The sequence below is a fragment of the Necator americanus genome, chromosome X, assembly GCF_031761385.1.
Source record: "Necator americanus strain Aroian chromosome X, whole genome shotgun sequence".
NCBI classification, from domain to species: domain Eukaryota; kingdom Metazoa; phylum Nematoda; class Chromadorea; order Rhabditida; family Ancylostomatidae; genus Necator; species Necator americanus.
The window spans coordinates 27,268,882-27,293,895 of NC_087376.1; the positions used below are offsets into that span (position 1 = coordinate 27,268,882).

Consider the following 25,014-nt stretch of genomic DNA (forward strand, 5'->3'; position numbering starts at 1 on the left):
CTCTCCGCCGTCTGCGATCGAAAATCTACCCCTCGTTTACTTAGCTGTTTTCGGGCATGTGTGTGTATATCGAGTCGATTTCATTCCTCGGCATCCTTTGGATGGTCCGCCGAACTCAAAATGGACTTGGTCATTCGATGTTTGTATAGGATTTTCTGGAGTGATCCACGGAAACACTTTTTGTTCCTGTCTATGTGGGTCTTTTCAGAACATTTATGACATTGCTAAACTTACAGTTTTACTTTTGAGATTTAGAAAGAAAACAGGTACATATGCCTATTATCCATGAATCCAAGAAATACCACAGAAGATTATTGTGTTCTATCCCATGTAATTATCTCTTATATTTTCGTTATCCTTTTATAAGAACAATTATTGGTTCTTCTTGAATTACGCAGAAGAAATTGCAGCTTTGCTTCGGTAATAAAAGTAGTCATCCTGAAAGACATCGCAGAAAAAATCTGACTCTTTTTTAAAATTCTTTTTATTTTATTTTTTAGCTTTTCTGGGAACTGTAAGGGATAATGGGACTATGCCGACGACACTCATATGTTCATTTATTTCAAACATTAAATATTCTCGTTATGGTAACAAAACTTATGAATCGATTGACTTTATATTGACTAATTCAAGAATTATTCGATGATAAAAGGACCATCGTTAAAAATAGAATTTTGTTTATACAATTATGACAAGTTTCTTCTTCTTAAAAAAGTGATTTTGACTTGAAAGAAATATGTGATGAATTTCCTCAAATATTCGCAAACATTATGGATAAATTAGAAGGATATTTGTTATGATTATATAGATTCTTAATTTTTCTTTCCTATTGTGCACGTGCTGAATTACGTGTTAATGCGTGCTGTGTGCTTATAGGTGTTTATTTCCTACGTGTTTTTACGTGAACCGTCATCAAATCGAAACTGTGATTATGGGCGTTACTCAGCGACTATTAGTCATCCACCTCTTTTGACGAGAATTCCACGCCTCTTATTGTTCGGACGAATTTCATGGATATGTCGTAACGGTAACTTCTATGTACTTTAACTACTTCACAACTTGTATCTGTACTTGAGGATACTTGAAATATGCATTTATGCTTAGTTGAGCAGTAACTTCTTCAATTATCCATCATCCATCCGAGCATATATGCACTTTAATGTTTATGTATATATGGATATGTATGTATATATGCATGTATGTACGTATGTATGTATGTATGTGTATATGTATGTGGTTGTGTCGGTCCACCTCTTCGCAATGTGCCCTCCTCGCACACCAGTCAGCCATCAGCAAGCCAGTCAGTCAAGCCTCCCGCTCGCTCGCACACCGCCTCTTGCACTCCTTCACTTCGCTCTCGATCCTCCCTATGTGTGCCCACACCATCCATTCTTCCACAGTGCTTCAGCGCTACATTCGAAAAAAAAAAAATCCACTTGTTTTTATCGTTGCACACGCGCAGAAAATCGTTCTATGCTGTGGAATGTGACCATATCCCATCATTGCGGCTGCTGCTGCTGCCAGCGACGCACTTGGCCGAACGCTATGTCGTTGACATGTTGCACGTCATCGAATGCTTACTTTGTTGTTTCGAATTCTCAACGTGTTATCCACGCAAATCGGCTATTCCAGAATTGTCTGGACTCATTTCCTTCGTAATGTTACATGACCATTACTAATTCAATTCTCAAGTGTTGTCTTTAAAGATCATGATGATTAGATTTCTTGGTTCTTCGAACTTTCACTTAGCCTCCGCTTGTCAACAGCGCAAACTCATTGCGGCTACGTTTGCTACGTTGGTCACGAGTCCGATCTTGAGGTCCTTGCAGTTCGGAGTCCACTGACACGTGCGCTGGTTTTGACGACGCACAAAATCACGCGAACACCTCAGAATCTATGTTTTTTGAACCTCATATCAAGTTTTAATGATTCTAGTCCTATGCGCTCTCATCGATCAGCATTCAACATTGTTTACATTCTATTGGCCGTAGGGACTAGAAAATGCACTACATCTAGTACAACTGTACTTCCTGGGTTCAACTGATTTCATGCTCACTGGAACTGGGGGATTACTCTTTCAGCTTTCCTCTAATGTGTTTGCTTATTGCAGATTTTATTTGATTATTGTCCCTTGCAGGGTTTTAACTCCTCGAAAAGTTTTTTCTTCCACAATTTTTCTTCTCTAGAAGTTGTTCGCTGTTTTCATGGCCTCATAAGTTCAGTATGTGAACACTCCCTTGTAACATAACTGAATTACAGCTCTAAGAAGATTTCAAAAAACAAGTATACAAATCGTGTCTAAGATTATTGAATGAGAGGGCGAATTCCTTCATCAAAAGTTCAAATTTACCGTACACTTCCACGGTACGGCACCATAATGTTTTCGTGTTTTGTTACATCACCACGTCCTGATAGATTACGTATGAATTCCTCTTCACTTCCTTGTTTTTAGTTTTTGACGTAATCAACAACCTCTTTTTTTCAAGTGATTAGCCTCGTTGCTCTTCGTTTCGTTCGTTACATTACGTTTTCTTCTCACGCGTTAACTCTTTCGTTCATTAGAAATTATTTATGAAAATGCGACTAGAAGAAGGAAAAATGCTTGTTTTGAGAGGACGTTCACGGAAAAATTTTTCTTCCTGTAATTTGTTTGCCAGTAGAAGTATATCAAGAGCTTTTCTGCTTTTTTCCAATCGCAAACAGTTCCCCTCTTTCCATCATGACTCGATAACTCACTGATATGTATATCACTCACTGTAAGTACGTAGTTAAACTTTGTATTGCTTAGAATACATTCATCATCATAGCTACGACCTTAAGATAGGGTATTTACGAAGCTAAAGGAAATATTAACTAATACAATTATCTATTAATAACTAGTAATATTTCAAATTTTTAGTTTAAAAAATTTGGTGCACGTAAATATTTAGACACTTTAGAAAAATTGAGCATTTTCTGCTCGACGGCGGACTTTCCCAGCTTTGAGGATCAACAATACTTCAACTGATTTTGAAAGTACTTGATGATAGTGATTTTAAAAAGTGAACAAATTTGCAATGGATTTGAGATGTTGAAAATCCAGCAGTAAAATGAGATTTGTTCACGAACATGTAAACATCGTGATCGAGAGTTATTTGTGTAAACAGTTTTCCAGGTCGAAATATGTCATAAACTATCAATAACATGGCACTTCAATAAATGACGATTAGACGAAATGTATGATAAATTACAGCTGTAAACATTCTCATTCAACAATTGATCGTGGCATGAGAATGCATGGAGGATAATGATTTTGAAATCAGAAACATATTTTTGTTCTCATTTTCATGAATTATTCCTTTAAAAAATAGTTAAAGTAACAGTGATAGTACTGGTGAGTGGTTACATTGGTATTCTGGATTCTAATCAATAACATGAAACCGCATGATAACCAATTGTTTTTGTGGAGGCAATTAGGCATCATGTGCTCGCCTAAGCTGTAATTCAAATGGCTACAATGATCACAGAGAGAGCGACAGTTTTTCCCTAAGAACTTTAGAAAACAATTTTAAGAGCCTTCTAAACTTCGGGGAATTAGACAGAAGTGAAAAATATTTGGATTTTTATTGCTTTCTAGGAAAGCTTGCCATATATATTGCTTTCATAGAAAATGGGAGTTGGATGATTTGCTCTACCTTGAGAATTTGAGTAATTCTCATCACTCTACTCAGTTTGTGTATAGAAATTTTCTCTTTTTTTTCTAAGCGGTTATCTAATTGTGGAAAACTACAGGAAGGATGTCCTATATTTGAATCCGGAAGAGAATGATCACTTGTTCAATCCCGTTTGTGCTCTGACATTGGTTAACAGCATTCGTTCAAAATCCGCCATGAGTTTGTCTACTTCAGTTAGATGCAAGCATAGCTCCGAACGCTGCTGGTCGAATCCAAGACTTGTCTAGTGTACAAACTTTGATGGATCTCAATCATGTTGCTTCTATTCTCCGCGGCGGAACTCTTCCCCGTCAATCTCGAATCCTCACCGCGGTCAGTGTAATTGTAAAGTGAACGTGTGTCCGAAAACCTGGACATACATCGCCGCCGATCCTACTCATTCGAGACTCATCACCCCGTCCGTGGGTCGCTATTTGCCGAAACATTTTCGGGTGGGGGAAGGGTGTTCTTAGAAGAGGCTCCTGTGTCAAGTGTACGTCATAAACCAGCCGATATGCGACAGACAGTGATTGCGGAGCTGGATGGATGACGGTCGACCGGGACAGACTGTTTGTGTGTGTTTGTGTGTGTGTCATCATGCTGTAGGTAGGTGGGTGGCACTCCACGATTCGTTCGATCATCTCTAAATAATCAAGATAAGACCCGTTTCATCAGCCCGCTGCTGTTGCGATGGTCGACACTGTACGCCTGACGGGCCTCGTACCGTCAGTCAGACAGACACTCGGTCCGAACATCGCCTTTCGATCGGTGCTATCCTTTATTTGGTGCACGGCTCAATTTTCGGATTTTAATTGCACTTATAGGTCTACATTTTAGGATTTACATGTGTGTTTTATATGAATCCATATACCATAGCACTACGCATCGATTCCACACACCACACACACACACGCACAGCTTTTCGGCGCCTTTATCACACTCGGTGTTCGTTCAATCGTCCCGAGCTCGGCGCCGGCATCGGAGCCAGCAGAACAAGAAAAAGTAGATTGTGTTGCAATTCCTTTATCACTACATTCCAGTCCAACTTTCTTTTTTCACTCACTGCTTATATGTTCTGGAATGTGTTCATGGAATGTGGCATGATAAAAAGCATCGCATCAAACACGTCTCTTCGCCTATTATTCCATACAGTCTCTATTAGTCCGTCGGAAAATTCGTTAAATATCGGAGACTTCGTCCTTCTTCCTTAAGTTGACTATCGATTTCCTTAATTAGTGTCATGTGAGGAATGTGGGAAATTCGTGACGTTCCAGAGAATTTCATGCATTTCGGGTGCTTTCATTTTGTTGAACGATTCTTTAACAATTTTCATATTGCTACCATGTGTATTATTTCTGGAATCGTTTATGAATTGTTGTGGTTTTGTTCATTTAGTTGCGTTTTCTGACAGAAAAAGGCTAAGCAGGAGCGTTTGATCGCTTTCAGGAAAATGAATTATCCATACTTATGTATACTTACTGTATTATTGTCTTCTGATTCTATTTATTGATTGAGCTAGTTACTCTTCAATTAGGAAGGTAGAGTATTTTCAAAGGAGGATTGCCCCTAATAAAGTGGTATAAAGAATTGCAGATATCGATCCACGAAATTATCAATAAATCTGGGAAACAATTTGCTGCCTCTGATCGCTCATAATTCTTCAGAGAGTTGATTTTCTGGATCTTTTCAGGCTCACTATAAGGCCACATCGTTGTGAGAAAAAGGGGAAAAAAACGAAAATTATACATAGATAGATTGTTTCATTTTTCCTAGTAGGCTACCAATATTTGAATTGTTAAGTTTATCAACAAGTAATGGTAACAAGTAATTTCTTTTGCTTTTTTTGCAAGTAATACTGTGTAACAACAAGTAATTCTCGTTTCCAACAAAGGAAAACTATATAGATAGATCCACTAGTTAAGGTCATTTCACCATTATTATTTTCTTAACATAGTGATCAATGAGGACCAAAAAGGAGAACGAGTGATCAATACGACCATAAGTGTACTACTGAAATCCTGAGTGATTGGATTTTTTTTGGTGGTTGAACTCTGCTTCGATTCACAATGAAAATGATTTGCCGGCTTTTTATACGATCATATATGAACTTTGACGAGTTTTCATCAGATTTTTTTTTCTCATAAAACAATATTATTTACGAGAATCCTAGAACTTAAAGTTTTCACTATGACTTTTATCTTTCAAATGAACATTGTTTATCATTTTCCTTTCATCTTTATTCTTCTATCCTCATTTCACACGCACAACCATCTATCCACTAGATTCATTGTACTAGATTCGCCTATCTCCGTACGATTTCGAGAATCGTGTTCAAGAAGTTTCGAGAGCGTGTATTCCACGTTGTCCACGTACATACCATACGTATAGCGTACAAATTTCATCACTATCGATCATGTGTGGAAAAATTTTCTATTTATTTTCAGACATGCGATGTAGTCAAACGGGAACTACAACCGGCAAAACTTTACTACTAGAAACAAATTCGCCCCCATTAAACAAAAAAATCAACAACTCCCTCCACTACATACTTTTTTGACATATCTCTTCTATTAAAGACCTCTCTTATTTTAACGGTGAGCTTGTCAATTTGTTCTTCTTTTTTTTTCTCCTAGCGTATTATTCGATGTGAACTGTTATTCAATATTTTTTTCAGGGATTTTACTGCTCTATATGTTTTATCGTTCTCAAAAACATCTACTTCTTTCCCCTGGCTCTTTCAAAGGTCAGTTTTTAACGTCGTCTTTTTTTATATGTAGTCCTATTGGTGGATTTTTCATTACAGTAAAACATACGGTATCCAAAATAAGTAATATCGAACATCTGTGGGTTTGTATTATATATCGTACACAGCTCTTGACACCGGTAGATACGGATCCTTCCAAAGAGGGAAAAAACTTCTGTTTTTCATCGCGGTGCAAGTGATTCCATTAATTATAAATGTTACATTTCCTACGAAATTTCTGATGGTTTCGCTCTTGTATGAAGGAAACCAAGATTTCATGTTCTTGACGTTTTGAACTCAAATCCTTCCGAATTTTGAAATTTTGCCTATTTCCAAGGGAATATAAGTTTTTATGATAAGAAACACATGAGTTTGGTTCGAATCTATCTCGATTCGTACTTTTATGTGTTTGTTGTCGACTCGACATTCAGAAAGTTCACTTGGTTGTGACCTTGAAGCAATTTAGCGTAGAATATCAGGGATTTCGATGTCCATGTGCTAAATTACTTCACTTCATCCTCCTAATGCACTTTAATGTATGTATGTGATAGGAAGTGTAATATATTTCTAATGTAGTTTCAATTATATATATTCGACTCGAATTAAACATCTATTTCTCTTCAAAACAATTCTTCGTATTGGTGAAGTGTTTTTTGTCTTTTCTTGTTTATCCGCAGAATTCTTTGATGATTTTGCGGATAAACGAGAAAAGATTGATTGATTTTTTGATTGTAAATCTAACTTTTTTAAAACTGGATCTGATCTTATTCAAAAAAATACGGATGAATAGCGAGTACAGATTTTTTAGATTTCCTTTTAGATCTGAGTGATAATAATTGTTTTAACTGTTAATTTATGAATGTTATTAGTAGATGATTCAACTTTCCAAATCTTCATTCTTTCCCGATCATAATTTGAGACAATTTATTAGGAACTAGTATAAACAAGGCGTAGTGAACTCTTAAAATCTTTGATTTCGGATACTATGAAGACAACTTTCATTTTAAGAAACGTCTTTCATGACTATGTAGGCTTTGGGCTCATCTAACCGTCAGATCCTTCATTAATAGTTGAATTCTGAAAAATCCATGTGGTTTTATCCACACATACTTTTTCAATCCGACCAAATGTTGAAGAACAGTTCCTAGCCGTATGTAAACATTATCGTGCGCTTTCTAAAGGGTATACAAACATTTAGTGCTGAAAAAAAGTTCAACGTTTTAAAAGTGTGTTCAGGATATTTCCTCGCAATAATCTGGGTATAGACATTTAACCTTCAACTGTAAAGTAAGGATGAATGACAACGGGGTTACGTGTTTTCTGGAAATAATCCATTTTCCTGAATTTGTTCCACGGAAAATTATCATATTATCATAAGTTTCTGAAATTTGTTCCACAGAAAATTATCATATTATTAGAACTAAAAATTCTTTAGACGGGAGCAATTCCATTATGGATTCTTCCTGCTCCTTAATTGAGATTATTTTTTATTTACAGTAATTTATTTTCCCATTAAACGTACGTTAAAAGAATGAAGTTAAAAAATTCCCCACACAGGAGATCCTTGGTAAAATACCTGTCCTGGGGATTTGAATTAGAGCAAAATGTTTGAGCTATTCCATGCTTGCTTCTCCTCTCTTTCATGGATCCAAGAATGAATTGAGCCGCCTCTTTTTTTAGAAGGATATGTTGCTAAAAAAATTTCTTTGTCTATGACACCATATAGCTTTCCAATAGGATTTTTGTCGCTTTACGTAGTAGAAGAACATCATCGAACATATTCTGGATTAGTTCCCAGCTACACCAATGACTAAATTATTGGCCAGAAAAATATTGGACGGCAGATTTTTCTTGGTGGAATTTTAACGACAATGACAATAGACTTTCTATACTACTATTGTTATTAGAATTCCCATATTTCCATAAAAATCAGTGGATTTTAAATACCATATTATTTTCAGATATACGCTAACGGTCGGTGTTCGACGCTACTGTTGCTGATATCAAACTGTCTTGCAACGTACTCCACGGCCATCACCATCCTGGCGCCATCAATCGTAAATCTGTAGATGTTCGAACACTGGCAGACTCATCGATTCCTGAAACTCTCCTGAACGTACAATTCTATCAATGAACTATCCATACATCTTCTAAGGGGGCTAAAAACTGAACATCCTCCCTGCAAAGGCGTTAATGTCTTACACGTTAGGTGTTCTTGACTCTACGTGAGTCTCAGCCTATTTCTGGCTCATCCGTATAGATGAATTTAGTCAGTTGTTTCAACGCTTGTAGGTCTTAATGGGGAGCCTACATTAATGTCGTTGTGCACATTTTTTTTTTCAACACCATTTCGTGCGATGGACTCTCCGTTAGGTGTCGTAGACGCTGATCCTCATTCAGTTACAAGTTACTCATTACTGCTATCATTGCTTCGTCCGCTGGTTACTGATGATCTACCCTTGAGCAGTCCGCTAGTCTTGGTGTTTACGAGAATGTTTTATTTTGTTTCATTTTGATTTTTTTTTAAATTTGAATTAGCTTTTATCTTAAGGGTACCATGATTTTACGGTAGTTATACGGTTCGCTAATTGTTTCACCACGCACAGATGTTTCGCTGTAGGCAACAATTACTAGCAAAACTTTTGCAACGTGTGAGCGTCGCCGAGCCAATTGTTTGTCTAATCGCACACACATACACATACACAAACATACACACACACACAAACACACAAACACATACCCACATAGTCATACTTTGTCGCTCGGTGTCGCGCTTACTCGCGCAACAGTTAAGTGAGTTGAACGAGTTGCTATGGGTTATTGATGTCAAACAATTCGGTATCATCCGTGTGTACTTCTTCCACCCTGTACTCTTTCCTGATTACGACCTTATAATTGGGTGTTATCATCCGGTGTTTTCTCTCCGTACAACCGGTGCCGTTTGTTTCGTGTACTAGGTGTTTCGTAATAGACATTCTTCACTGTTCTAAGCTTGTGTCGCTGTGCTGCTCCGGATTCCACGCGATTCACTGACGGTTCTTTCGGCGATCATTCGAAACATCGGGATCGTCCACACATTGCGACACAGGTGGCATGTCTCTACCAATTCATTCGCACGCTCGAAAACTGGTGTTTATGCGCATTTTGCTGAAGTTTTCTCTTATCGTCGTCATATATGAGTCTACCTATAATCCATAACCGGTTATGTAATATGGACTTCCATGTTTGCTCCAATTGTTTTTTTTTTCATTTAATTACTATTTTATGACGTGTATCGATGGTGAACCACCGTATTTTTTCGCAGCCATGTGAATTGTCTTGATAGAGAGCTAGCTTCCGCGGGTATGGAAACAATTCTTGAATGAAGATGTCTAAATGCCAGAAAATGTGTTTTATTGGATTTTTCAAGAAAACAACACATTACACAGTTTCATACATATTTATCACCGTTCATACAGAATTAGTAGGTTCGTTGTTAGAAGGAGGTAGCATTCTGATCGTCACCGAGTTGTTTTGTTTATGTAGAATGCTTGTATTTTTGCAGACTAGTTCGGAGACCTGAAGTGAAAATATACGTTTGCGTTTGTTTATAGAATGTTTATTTAAAGAAACAAAGAATCAAAAATCCATGTCCTGAAACAACTTTGTTTTCCTCGAACAATCGTATCGTATGAAACATCGTAAGGAAGAAAATATTTATGATTCATGTGATCTAATCGAAAACAAGCGAATAAAAAGTGGGGAACAAACTAGAGACAAATAAAGGAAAGAAATGTTTGGCCATTTTTGAAAGGGTGCACTTTTTTCACGTATAGTTGAGCAGAGAGAATTAAAAACATAGTTGTTTGTTCCAATAATCTACATTTTTCAGATTAGTTTAACCCTAATTCTACTGCTTTCCGAGAAGGATTCTCTCAAGTTTTTCAGACTAAATTTTAATTAATTCAAATATAAATAGAAGCTGGAAGTTCAACAACATATAAAACTCATCAAAGTAGTTTTTTTTTTCGTTAAAATCCAATTTATTGGTTCAGATGTCGTAAATTGAGGACAGTGAAATTTTTTCATATATATTCTAACCCTTAGTTTCTGTCATTAATGATGATATGAACCGGAGAAGGTTTCAGAAAAAAAAAGCCGCCATTATCTTGTTCAACGAAAAAATCTACATTATTTTTGCACTTTTTTTCAGACCTACAGTACTGGATAAATTTCCTCAGTAGTCCCTTAGTGCTTTGATTTCATGCAAAAAATCTCCATTCTACTCAGTAAATAGAAGGCACTCAAATGTCCTCGTTTTTTTTTTTGGTCTGCCCTCGCTGTACTAGACTGATTTTGTGGATGAAGCAAAGATGCGTAGACAACGCTGCGGGTATTCTGGTTATTCTGGATTTTTATAAAATTTGAGCTGATAACATTACGTATCTCTGAAAAACTTACATTTCTCTTGAAGGACTCGGACAAAAACACGTATATGAAAGGATTGACCGCGCGATTAATGTAAAGAAGCGCGAACGCCGCATATGAAGCACACGTGAGAATTGACATGTTCCTGGAAAAAGAATAGAAATTAAAAAAGGAAAAAAAAAGTGGTAAACTAATATTAGACAAATTTGATTTAATTCTTTGACTAATTAATTGGCTTGAATTACTTTGTACTTTCCATATTCCAACCAATATTTAGTGCTATCAACCACTGAATAAGCCAATACGGTAACCAGCATAGCGTATACGATATAACAATCGAAAGACCCATAACAGTAACCTGAAATGAAAAAGTTTTTATTATGGATTCAACTCACTCTTCAGATAATCGATAAGTATACTTCACGTAGATGAACAAATTTGTGCATGTTTATCTCCTACTTGCGGTCACAAGTTCTCCAGATTCTCCTGTAGGATCCGGGAATGTGCTGGTAGTTTTCGCTGTTTATGTTTTCTGAGGGAAAGTTAGTGAAATAGAACAATTTTGATAGAGAGTCCGTCAAAAATCTTCTCTGAAAACTAGATAATCTTCCAATTTTTGAAAATGCTTAAATTGCTGTTTGTTTATCAATTTCTATCGACTGTGAACGTTGATCCTCATTATTGACTCCAATTGATGTTCCTTTTCCTGAGGTACTTATTCACATTGAAGAACTCCTACTTTCCTACAGTAAGTTTTTCTTCTAGGAGCACGTTCAAGAAAGAAACAATCCTTTTAAGTGAGGGTTTTAAAAATAGCAAAAAAAAAGACTCTACCTTAGTAGTTTTTTGCTTCGAAAGTTTCCTCTTAAGATGCAGTTGTTGACGTCGCCTCCAAAGTTTTCGAATAATTTTCGCATAGAAGAACCAAATTGCAATTAATGGCAGTAAATAACTCAACGTAAATGTGTAAAATGTGAAGAATCTAGAACAAATTGTTAATATGAAGATAGATGTGATGAAAAATTAAAATATTACTTACTCCCGTGAAAAATAATCAGGTCCACCATCATCTTTGGCGACTAGAATGCATTTACGTTTTCCTGGATCTGTTTCGTTTGAAGTGTATCCTGAAACATTCGTTTATTCATAAACGGATTTTATCGTTTTCAATACGATTTGGTAATTCACTTACTCAATGGTCTAACTTCCACGAACATAAACAGAGGCATACTTTCCACAATGACTATCGCCCATGTTAGGATAGTGGCAGCTGTGGCTGCTCTCCTGGTTCGGAATAGTGACGATCGAGTAGGACGACATACTGCTAGGAACCTGTCGAACGACAGAACTGCGATGAACATCGCTGACGCAAATTGCGAAACCTGGAGAGAATACGATTTATGATGAAATAAGGAAAAACAAAAAAAAATTTAAACGGTTCTAAGACTAAAAAATAAACAGCTGACCTTTCTATGGACCAATTCCAGAAAAAAAAGAAATTGAAATTCTAGCAATTAGGCTTGTGTATCTACCTTTATTCTTTTTTATGGACTCGAAAAGTCTATCCTAATCATAATCATTTTATAAACCCTATTTTGGACTTATATTCAATGGAACCTTTAACCTTTTTCCCAGAATGAAAAAAACTACAAAACTCATCCAGAACTTAGTAGGTTTTGAGACGTCCTTTCAGAAACAAAACTGTTCGAGAAGATGAGTATCTCTACGTTTAGTTTGATACGAAATATCCAGGAACCCTACAGCACTACACATTCAAACCTTACAAAAATCTTTCTCTGCATCGAGAACCCTTTCACCCATCTTCTCGCGCATTTGACATTGACAGTATTTAATAAAGCTACTTGGTTAGAATATAAACATAAACTGATTTCTTGTCAAAACATTCAATTTTTCCGTCTTACAAATTGTAATAAGGAGAATTTCAAGGAATTCCTTAGCCTATCCTACCCCATTTCCAGTAATGAACAGCCTGCAGACGGCCGTGCCAAAGTTCCAATCCTCGGTGATCGATTGTGTGATTATGATTGGTGTACCAGCCAAGAGTAGTAGATCAGCAGCAGCCAAATTCCCAATATAAATATTGGATATTGTCCGCATATCGCTGAAAATAAAGAAAAAATAAAGAAAATTCTGGGGCAAAAAAACGCTGAAGTATTATATCCAGAAAAATTTTGAAATGGTTAATATATAAAATTTTCTACACAAGTGAATTTCCTTCTACTCACAATCGAAACGACAAAGAACGCTAGAAATAAGTTATAAGCTTTTTTTGAACTCTTGTGATCCCTAGTTATTTCACTAGGATCGCTTGAAAAATTCTACTGTTGAAGTTTGATGGTGGCAATTTGATTTTGATGTAATTTTATATTTTTTAAATCTAATTTTACATTGAAATGCTTAACAATCCATGTGTTGACCCATTTCCACTATGGGATGGAACATTAGCTGATTCCTGACTCTCTTGAGGGTTTTCTTCTTGAAAATGTGAGATTTACCCAGTTAGAGTAACAAAGTGAATGACAATGAATGACAACACAAGGAAGAGACCTCAAAAATCTGTGTACTTCTGGAATTACCTCGGAAAGAACGAAGAGAATTTATAGGAGTCTTTTTTGAAAGACTCATTATTTAACATCGCATCGATCGACGTGAAATTACGTGAAATAAATTGTATTAACTACTCATGGGTGTTCCGTAAATGCTCCGATGTACGACCTTGGAATCATTGCTTAATTCCGTGGAACAAAATGGAAGCAGTAGCATAATTATTCGAAATTTAAATTGTAAATATGATTGCCCTTGTCCAGTTTTTAGTAGATTGATCAAACTGTCAATCTGAGGATCTTCCACTCATATTCCTAAAGATGTACGAAAGGTCGTCCAGGAAACTTATTCTTGTTCCGGAATTAAGAGGACTTCTACTAAACTCTTCCCAATCTCAAGTAGGTTACTGTAGATCCAAGATCATACAGTGTCTGATCATGAGTGAACTGAAGTTTATGAGTTGTGGTTCCTGTACATTGCATGATGAGATACTGTATGATCCTGGAATTACAGTAACCTATAGGACAAAAGTTCAGTAGAAAATATCTGTTGTAGGTCTTTATTTCCTAAAACCAAATCAGAAATAGAATTTTTATCTCTTTAGGTTCATAAATTGCTTTCCTACATTATTATGGAGAAATTCTGTAACCGGAAATTGCTTAATGAGTAGTTTTTTGTTTAATTTTGTAAAATTATTTATTTGGCTAAGGGCAAGCTATTATTGGATTTTCCAACCAACGAGCGCGAGAACAGGTAGCTCAAATTTGCATCATCCTGAACTTGGTGTCAAAAAAACTGTGTCAAATTCCTTCTTCTGTGGGGATACACTCTGGATTAACATACTTTTTGCTGAAGTTATGTTTTCTCCAAATCTAAAGATGTCTGAATACTATCAATCCGAGTTGAATTTCCTTACTACTCAAAGTATGAGTTAGCCCTACATTTTCAGTGATTCGCGGACCATAAGCAAGTTTTTTTTCCTTAACAACACGAATTAGGCTGATCCATGTGTTTAGCTCACAATTTTGGTCCTTTTTTCTATTTGTTGCTCTTATATGACATTAACTAGCTGTAATTCTGTCTTGGCATGCTCTTTTTCAAACTTCTCCCCCTATAATTGGATAATTGTTCCTTATTCCATCCTATTGATGATTAGTCGTTCAAGGATAACAAAGTTAGTGAGCCGTTCTGGTGCCCCACCACCCCCTCGCGCAAGGCCGCTGACGGAATCGTTTGCTCTGGGTTAAAGGCATCACCCCAAGAATCTGAGGTGGAACGGGTTTTAGGTGGATTATTCTTACACGGGATAGTGGACTATGGAGAAGAAGGTGATTCCGTCTATTTCTTCCTAATTGCCATAAAAAAACGGTCCGGAAAATGCGTGCACAAGGCTGGTGCGCTCCAATCGAACTCGTTGTAGAAAATAGCGCGCCGTATCTTCCTTCGTATCTTTTTACGGCAATTAGGAAGAAACGGACGTAATCACCCTCTCTCCTTAATCTACGATCGTGTATACGAATACACCACCTGAAATCCGTACCACCTCAGATTCGTGGGGTGATGCCTTTAGGTTAGTCACACAAATCCTGGTAGCCGTTGTTCTACTGTAGTATTCTGGATTGGGGATAAGGATCTTGCATGAGGATTTCTAACCGTATGTGACAGAAGAATTTCCTATTAACGAAATACAAAATAAACTAAAAAGGCCCAATTTTGCTGTATGAAATTTGAAATATGAAAATGAAAAGGAGTTTTCAAATATTTAAATTTAGTGATCAAAATATATCTTGAAAACCTGTTATTTATATCTTGAACTATTCTACCACTTGCATTCCTTTGAGGAGACGTCAAAAACTATTTCTCATCATAACAATTTTCAAAAAAAAAAAAGATAATTTGTACAAAAAAGAAAAAAAGTGTTCCTGTAGAACAATTATGTACTTTGGGAAAAATTTATTCTACAGGAATTTTCCTACAATTTATCATTATACGCTATGCATGGCAGCGTTCACCTTAAGAATTATTATTGATCTTGGAGGTATGTATTGATCCACTACATCGTGCTCATCTACTTTTTCTCGTATTTTTCGCCGCTTTCGTTCAAGTCATGGTGGTAGATCGAGTAATTGAGTACTTTTCCATTATTTCCACTAAATATACTTGGTTCTGCAGAGTGAAAGATAAAAGTTTGTGAAATCTTTAAAAATTCATAAGCGAAACTTTTTATTGGTGCCGCTGTTACTTCTTTTTCAACTATTTCTCTTTCTTACTTAAGTTTTCATGATAATTTTGTTCTATTCACAATGAACAATGAAATTTTTGTAGTGTTCTTTTCAAGACACCATCCAATGTTTTTTTAAAACGTTGAAGCAAACCATTCCATGCAATGCATTTTTTTTGTTGCTTTTCCAATATGAATGCTACATTCTTTGTAAATTTTTAGATTTCTGTGAAATTCGCTGGAGGTCAAATCACAGATAGTAAAAATAGTTTGGTATTGCAATTTGTAGTCACATAGTCTTTATAAAGAAAGAGAACTCCAAACGAGATACGGACTCAGAATAATTTATAATTTTTCTCAGAAATTTTACTTTATTCTCCTTCTTCCCTAACTTTATTAAACTTTATTAAATATTTACATTCTATAATATTTTAACTTTATTAAATATTATTTATTCCTAACTTTATTAGATACTTATTATTTAAATTTTTCATTTCTTTCTTCTATTATTCGATTTCCTATTGCTTTCTATTTTATATTTTATTTATGTCTGAATAATTTTCTATCATTCAAAGTAGCACTGGTTTCCGACAAGACATTTCTGTCAACTCTTCTTTCCAAAACAAAATTCTAAACTATATAGCTACTTATAACGACCCTTCCTTCATCGTGCCGAATTTTTCCGGTTTTAGATCCGTTATACAGAATTAATGAGCAGATGAATTTTTCCAAGGCAACGTCATTTCGTGCAAATCCCAAAAATAACAAGAATTTTGTTGCCGAACGTTTACGGAATTCTTTGCGTTGTCATTGCAATTACCATTCGAAAACATGTTTTTTTTTTGCAGAAGGATTCCGTGACGAGACTAACGTAAACCTCTAGCTGTTGATTTTTAAGGATAACGAGGTAATCACCTTACAATTCATAAGTGAGATTATTAGGATTCTATTGCTTTGCATTTTTTCCTGGAACTGAATAATTTTCAGTAACTTCAAGAAGTTTAAGGTCAGGACATTTGCTCTTTTTTTTTCAACGATTGGTATCCTGACCAATAATTTGTGTCAGAATTAGAACTTTCGCTACTTTTTTTGAAATCAATTCTTTTAGGATCTGCTCTCCTTCATCCATGAGAAATATGACAAGAAAACTACTGTTGTATACGTTAGCTGCGGTCCGCATAGGAATGTTATTTACCCGAACGACACAACGTGTGCATTATTAGCGTTGATTGCGACTGAAGCCGAATGTGTTTGAGGAAATTGACGGCGAAACTGAGTTCGACAACTCGCACACTTCTACGACCACAACAGATCGTTTCAATGACGAATCGTTACGTTAACGGCGGAAAAGGAGCAAATTAGACGATTTAAAACGTTAATCGCCGGCTCGAATCAAATAGAAGGAACCCGTCTGGTAACTACTGTAGTTGGGTACGTATTAATTTAGCTGAATAGCGATAAACAAACAACACCTTAAATCGAATTTGCATACAAATAAAAACGAGAAAACAACAACGTTAGCGTGTTGATGTCATGTCATGTCTTTCGATAAATAAGAAATAAAATAATGAACTACTTACCGGAAGTAAAATATTGCAATCAACACAAATAGATTTGCTGGTATACCAAGAACTGCAGCCAAACAGCATACGAGGTTCACGATTACTCTCGCCTGAAAAATATTCCTAATTATGAATAGATTAAGGTAACATAGAAAAAAAAAACTTCATTCGCGCTTTTCTTTTTCTTTTGTTTCGAGAAAATTCTCCTCCCCTTCTCGGCTTCTGTTTTTTTTTCCGCACTTCTTTTTTTTAGTAAAAGATTATCATCTACTTTGAGTCACACTTTATAGTTCAATCACCTCTATTCATATTCTCGAATACATTTCTCCAATAAATTATGATCTGCGCTTCATATTTCTAAGATTTTTCAGTTACAATACTATAAAACATCTATCATTTCTATTGTCTGTAGGATTTTCTCTCACGTCTCTAAATTTCTCATATTAGTTAACTTCGAGAGTGTTCAATTAGTCCGCTTCAGTCTTCCTGTATATACACCAATATGAGGGAAAGAGGCGGGGTTCAACCGTCGTGACTGGCTCTTACTCATGTATCCTGCTAATGATTTCTACAGTGATTGCATAAATAGGCTGCTATAAAACCATGTTAGAGTATACAAAAAATGGGCAACAAATACACATGAACGTGTCAGTACTATTTTCTTTTTTTTTCTAAGAATGCAAATAGTGTAGTAATAGTTAATAAATTCATCCTAAAGATAAATAGATGTAGATGTAATAAATACGTATGAACCAATCACAGCAACCTTTCTCCGCCCATCTTACTTTCCCGACACTTCACATCTCGTCTCACTAGTTTGACTTTATGCGAGTAAGGAACAAGAGGAAAAAGTGGGAAAAATTAGGATACTAACTACGTGGGAAGTATATCCACTTAACTTTATTTCTCCATCACCATCAAAAATTTCATTAATACAAAACTGAACTTGAGATTTGCGTTACTTATCCAATTATGATGTTTACCACAAAAATGAAGCAAAATTTTAAAACAGTTCACCAGAACTGTCAAATACATTCAAAAGTAACGTGAAAAATTGCAATTCTATTTTTCTTGTAGATCAATAGTATTTATTGCACAAGAGTATTCAAACATTTCTAACAAAAATTAAAAAGCTTTTAATATATAAGGCAACGTTGTCAGCCCACATTTTCATTCCTGATAGACATATTTCATATTTACGACAAATGTGAAGAAATTATGCGTGATTCTAGCGAGCAATAGAGAACATTAATGCATATTTCAATGACTATTGAAAACGATGGCTGCTGAAGCGAAGAAATTTGAATGGAAAATGATTGCAAAAAACAGAGAAATGAAGTATATTACTGTTTTTTTTTTTCATTATAAGAAAGATATGAATTTTTTTAAAAGTGGCTGCCTTGAGTCCAAATAACGACTCAAAATTGGTGTCCTTCTCAAAGAATTCAGATTTTTACTTGAAAACCTACGAAATCACGAAATTACTGGAGATTTATATCAATTAACGAAAAACTCTTCGTATTCCCCTCGTAAAAGTACTTCCATAAGTTCTTTATTTCATATTTTATTGAGTGTTCCGATTATTTTTTAAACGTCATTAGAACATATATCGCTCGACACTATTTTCCCATCTCTCTCTGTTTTTTTTAACTTAAACTTTTTTAAACTTCTTATACTGACAGTACTCTTAACACTTTTTTTCTAACAAGTTCGTTGGAAGCACAGATATCCCGACCATAAACGCTGAATGCTCGATTTTTTTCCACAAAATAATTATATGACAAGAATAGGAAATAAACTATGACATTGATTAGAAAATACTCGATTTAATCTCATTCAATGAAGTATTGAAATTGAAAAAAAAAATAATTGCAGGACAAAAAATAATTCTATAATTAAGTCTTCATAGCAAAAAAAAAGTGGTGCAAAGAGCAAAAGAGCAAATAAAATTAAGACAATTTTTTAAATTAAAAACTATCTGTTGATTCTAAGGATGAATCCAACTGATTTTTCTCGAATCCAAAAACGAGCATGCAAGTAAAATCTTGGCAAAGTGTTACAAGTATTTTGTTGTAGAATTATGTGCTATACAAGATGGATTTACAAGATTTTTATTTATTTTTTGTTTCTTCTCTTCTTTGCTCATTGAAATGTAAGGTCGTGACGATGAGAATTGGGAATGCTCGAGGCTATTATTTTTTTCTGGATTTAATCGAGGTTGATGCTCCGCATGGGATGAGAGGAATGTTTCAAAGTAGCGCACACAGCTGTTCTCCTCATTTCAAAAACGAATCACAGACGAATTGTCCAATTATCGTAGATTGATGCCTTCTTTCCAAAATTTTCCCAATATTTCTCTAATTTTTTCCAGAAGAAAAAGATCACTGGAAACTAATCAATGGTAGGTACCCAGCAGTTGTTTCTCCTCTTATTCCCAATCTCTTCCACATTCCCAATCTATTCATTAGGTTTTTCCCCATATTATTTTTCAATAAGTTTCTTACATTTTTCTTTTTTATTTGCTTAATCTCATTCACTTTTTCTTCTTTTCGAGTTTTTTTTCTGGTTTCAACACCTCTACCGAATAAAAAAAAGCATAGTACATATGTCTGAAATGCATCATTTTGTCCACTGGGCACTCCATTTTACAAACCTGGGAGAAAACAATCGTCGGGAAAATTAGAAAAATCGAAAAACAATATTTCCATAGTTTTTTTCCAGTGCTTTTTGTTTCCACCTACATTTTTCGACCTAGAAAAAATGACCTTTGATTTTTTTCACAACCTTATAGATGTTGCACGTGAAATCGTTTCTCTAATTATTCTCGGATTATCTGTACAAAATTTCACTACAAAACACGCCCATTGTATAATTCGTAAGATCGTATCAGGAAAAACTAAAAACCATTGATCTTTTAATCCTATATCTAAGCACTACAATGACTTGAACTTATTTCGAGTGTACTTTGGTTGGTTTCAATCCAGCGAACGAATCCATCATTCATTCGTATCTCTTCTTTTTCAATCAATCATTGAGATATTTTATTATCTAATAAACTTTGATGAGACATATGCGTCGAATTTTTTTTTCGATTTGAGAAACGTTTAAACAAATAGAGGGAATAGTTACGAGAGTACTTAATAGCTGTATGATCTGTATGTAAAAACTGGAAAATTGGGCGAAATGGATTTGGTGGGATGGAAGACTTTGACAGCGGTTAAGCCGATATCACCGTCTAAAATGTCGGATTTTTTTTTTGATCTGATAAACTAAACTTTTCAATCAAAGCACTATAACACATCCATATTTGAGCTCACTTAGCTTCTTTATTTCCACTTCATTTTTGAAAACTTAATTATTTAAACTTATTTAACTTATTTAAACTTTTATTTATTAACTTTATCATTATATTCACTTAACCAATCAACTAATTAATTTTCCTCATTTTAACCTTAGTTTATTCCTAGTTTATTTTTATGGTTTGAGAAATGCGTAATCCACGAGAGAAAGATTCACAGTTAGTTATAGGTCAACATACCCTAAATAACACACTAGTAGCAACCGTTTTTCTTCTGGATGAACTAAAATATCCGTATTTCTTATCCCATTGACTTCTTCTTCATCAACTTCTTTATAGTTTTCACAAATTTAAATATCATAATAATTTCGATCTTTTTTTTTGAATAAGATGCAAGATGCATCCGGTGCTAAAATCCGGTGTCTGTAGCTTTGTTTCTTTGAAATTTTGGCTGGAAAAAATAACTCGTTTATTTCGGGAAGCTGTTTGCATAAGTTCATGTTTATAAGACGCAAAAATGCATACGCTTCATAGATTCCACAAATTATTCACTTCACATTCGAAGCGTGAAATGAAAAGGTGAGTGGGTGACAGAGGATGTATTGCAGAAAAAGTTTGTTTACTACGAGGTTACCTGTAATAAGTATTTAAAAAAGAAGAACAGCAAAAAAATGACTACGTGGTTGATCGCTGTGATCTATGTCCCACAGTACTTACAAGATGGAAGAAGTCAGCTATACATGTGAAAATATTTCATATGATTGAAAAATTTAAAAAATTCAAGAAAAATATGGTTTCAGCAGGGAAAATTGGTAGAATTGTGATATTTATTAATATTTATCTCTATAAAAATTAACATACATGATGCAGAAGTTGCTGCGAATCCTCGAACGCCCAATCAGTATCGTCGAAGCTGGTTTCGTTGAAGTCCATCTGCTACACCATATTTTGAACCCTGTAAAATTCGCAAATATTTGAATATTCCAGAAAAATAGAGTACGGTTCCATAGCGTCACGAATTTTTCAACGAAAATACCTGAAGTCTTTATAAGAGTAGAGATTAATGACAGCGAGATGGAGACGAGTTTTTTTTTTCTCCAGGAGGATTTGAAGTAACTCTTCCAGTAGGAGTAGGGGAACAATACATTTAACCGTGAGAATGTTTCTTCCTAGCAGTTCAGCTCAAAAGAAAACATGCGATTCAAACATCTCACATCAGAAGAAGTATGGAAATATTTCTGGATTTCTTGAAAATTGAATCCTTATTAAACATGTCCAAGCTCATTGAAGCTCATATCTTCTTGTGACAACCTTCTCTTCAAAATGAAACTGGCTTTTGTTTGCCAAGTTTTTTAGCATTAAAAAATGACTTCATAAAGAGCAAATAACAAAGCTGTTCAGGGAGAGTACTGTAGGTGGAGCGATCTTCGTCACAATTGTCGTATCAGTAGTATATTTCAGCTAGTTATAACTCTCATGGAATAAAACTCAGAAATAATAAGTATTATGAAAGAGAAGAAGAAACTTTTCTCTCAATTGAAAATAAGTCTCATTAGAAAGAAACGATCTTGTTGAGCATGGGCAGAGGCATCGAAATCGTAAACAACAACAAATGAAATTGATAAACTGTTCAGAAATCCAGAATATGATTAAACGGGGGAGGAAAATTTAGTAGAAATGCAACAGTTTAATGTATAAAGTCAACAGACAAACATTTTTCCAGAACATTTCTCTTCATCCACTTTGTTAAGACTCCCACATAACCAGGTTTTGTTGCCGAAAAAGAAAAAAAAACAGAGCACGCTGTGTCGAGTGCCAAGAGGGCTTAGCGATGAGGGTCAAAAAACACAGCTAAAGCGTGTGGCCGGATAAAAAAAATCATCACATACGTGGTAAAAAAAATTTGAATCTTCAGTAAATAAGAAATTGATAATGAAATGGAAAAAAAGAAGTCTTTTCAATATCACTTACAATTATTTTGTTGAGCCCGCGGGTGCACGTGCATTTCGTGAACTAATGTGGACATCATGTGACGAGTTTTATTGTAAAATTAAATAAATAAAATAATAAAATTAGAAGAGCAATGAAGATCTCAGCTGCGAATTTTAATTGGAAGGAGCTATTTAAACATGGAAATATCATGAGTGCCACCGTACCTGAATTAATAGGAGGAAAATTTTAAAATATTCTTAAAAAAAAGACAGATTCACAAGTTAGAAAGAAAAATGTTTTTTTTTTGGTTTCTTGAAATTTCCGTGACATCTATCAGCTGAAGTAATAGAAAAAGTGAAGTACATTTTAAATATTTCTCTTAAAAAAACCTGAAATTCCCTCGAATTCTTTATGATACCCCTTCAGTAAAAGAGCGATAAATATGAAATCTAACACTGGAACAATGACTTAAAAATCTATAATGGTTAAGATAGTGACTTTATCTCTAATTCTATGTTTCTTCATAAAGCCGTTAAAGCGCCGCTCCAAACAGTGATAAAGGAGGGAAAATCATTTCATAACGATGTAAACATTGTTAGCAGTAGTACATTAAAAATAGAGAAAGTAGAAGAAAGAAAATTACTAGTTGAAAATTACAAATTATAAGTCGATTTTACCTTAATTTCCATGATTAACTACATTAAACGCTAGTGACTAAAATTGAATGTTAAAAAATTTAATTCACATGACAAGTGAATACTTGATCAATTCGAATGCTTTTGAATGAGTATATAGAGCAAATACATTCAGTAGAGGTTCACTTGAAATCCGGGAATCGTCGAGCGATGACGATTTGACTGGGACAGATTAACAAAGAAATCATAGTTCTATAGACTGATGTGTTGATGAGACGTGACTACATCCAAGAGGATGAGGGAAAAGCGGGCGGCGATAAATGAAGGGAACGAGGTCGGTGGTTTTTTTTTTGTGTGTTTGTGTTCATTTTCATTATCAGTCATATGGTTTGATTATTGTGAAAGATCTTTTTCTTTTCTTTTTTTTTTCTTCTGGTGCCTTTAATGCAATTATCAAGAAAATTATTGTTTGTGTTTCGGTTAATTCATGACACAACTTTATTGCTTTCGAACCAACCGATTTCACCTGTTATTTAATGAATCTTTAATTCATCAACGATTACTCTTTAGTGAAAAGAATTCTCGAATTAAAAATATTTGAATAAAAGAAACAAATTACAGCCGAATACTGATGAAGTTTCGCATCCCTAACCCCACATGAAGAAGTTCAACAACCTAGTCAAATAGTTGTAGCGAAAACGGATGCGACAATTCGCAGCCGATTTTCTATTTGTCCAACACGTGCTGGCGAACAGGCGCTCCTCTTGAAGTCAAGAGATCAACGAAAATACAAACTTGAACACTTTTCCATTTCCAAGCTTTTTCTTTTATTTTTGGCAGCGCTTTTCAACAAATGCTCAGCTTCAAAATATCGTAAATCATATGGCGAATGAGATGAGGGAAAATTTAGCAGCCATGTTAGGTTACAGAATCAGAGTTGTGAGGCTCATATCCAGCAAATCCTACTTTACTAAGGTTGCAGCTTTTTTTTCTGTGTTTCGTGAGCAGTTTTTTCTTTAAAATTACCTGCTAGCTTATATATAATATAAGGATTTGCATAAAGTTGGAGCGTTAAAGATCTTTTTTAGATGCGAACGTAGAAAATATTCATAATCGTGTTGAGATTTTCTATAATTCTGAATATTAATGCTTCTGTCAATGACAGCTATAGCAAGGGAGAGAGAGGGAGTGATGGAGGTAGTGGTGGCATGAACAATTTTCGCATTTACAGCCAATCTCGTAACACAAGAAAACAACCATACTTTCTCAATCATTAAATGCGTCATAAAATTGACATCCAGAGAAAATAACGGAAATCTTTATGGATTCAACAATAATCGTCGACAATTATTCTTTTTTTTTGTTTTCCACAAATCTCTGTCGTCCGCGTAAACGGAAATCTTAAAATCTTTAATACGTCCTTACCTCCTTAACAAAAGAATACGGATTTCGGAGGGGTTTTTTTTTTTCGCAAACACTCATATGAGATTAGAAAATGGTTTTGGTTGATTAGTAAATCTGGCAACGCTTTACTGCCATCACCAAATATCCGTACGAACAGCAAAACAACAAAACAACCATCTGAGGAGCATGCAGAATCGCCAAATAGATACGTGAAACGCCTCGCATACTGATCAGACCTAGTATGTCGGCTAACAAACACGTAGAAGGAAGTTTTTTTTTCTCTCCATCTACCGCTTGTTATCCATGAATCCTTTTCCACGTATATACATTCATAAATATATGTCTAAAAATTGTGTTTTCCTCTCATGACTACCCATTATGTTTCATCTCTAAACAGAAATGGCTTTTACGACTCAACGCCACAACACCAAGTAGTAACTAGTAAACAAAATTTTCGACTCATTTTCTACTCGTACATATGTATATGTACGTATCAAAACGAACTCAATGATGCAAAACTATCGCTTTTAATCCACACGACTTCAAGGAAAAGCT

General features: G+C 35.1%; 2 protein-coding genes across 3 annotated transcripts; one reads left to right on the forward strand and one right to left on the reverse strand.

Moving 5' to 3' along the window:
* Positions 1–120: 120 nt before the first annotated feature.
* RB195_025675 (uncharacterized protein) lies at positions 121–8,504 on the forward strand (the record flags this gene model as incomplete). Of its 2 annotated transcripts, none has more annotated exons than XM_064213918.1 (6): positions 121–194; positions 877–937; positions 3,888–4,025; positions 6,269–6,286; positions 6,367–6,435; positions 8,397–8,504. In XM_064213918.1, 6 exons carry the CDS (start codon positions 121–123, stop codon positions 8,502–8,504), a joined length of 468 nt encoding a protein of 155 aa, XP_064069799.1. The 2 variants fall into 2 exon arrangements, with proteins under 2 accessions (XP_064069799.1, XP_064069800.1); XM_064213919.1 differs by having other exon boundaries at positions 877–925.
* A 1,381-nt stretch (positions 8,505–9,885) lies between these two features.
* On the reverse strand, positions 9,886–21,421 carry RB195_025676 (uncharacterized protein; the record flags this gene model as incomplete). The annotated part of the gene is made up of 9 exons (XM_013450232.2): positions 9,886–9,993; positions 10,876–10,987; positions 11,088–11,200; positions 11,677–11,824; positions 11,882–11,969; positions 12,035–12,224; positions 12,811–12,964; positions 17,209–17,300; positions 21,350–21,421. The coding sequence occupies 9 exons, from the start codon at positions 21,419–21,421 to the stop codon at positions 9,886–9,888; spliced, it is 1,077 nt and encodes a 358-aa protein (XP_013305686.2).
* Positions 21,422–25,014: the final 3,593 nt, after the last annotated feature.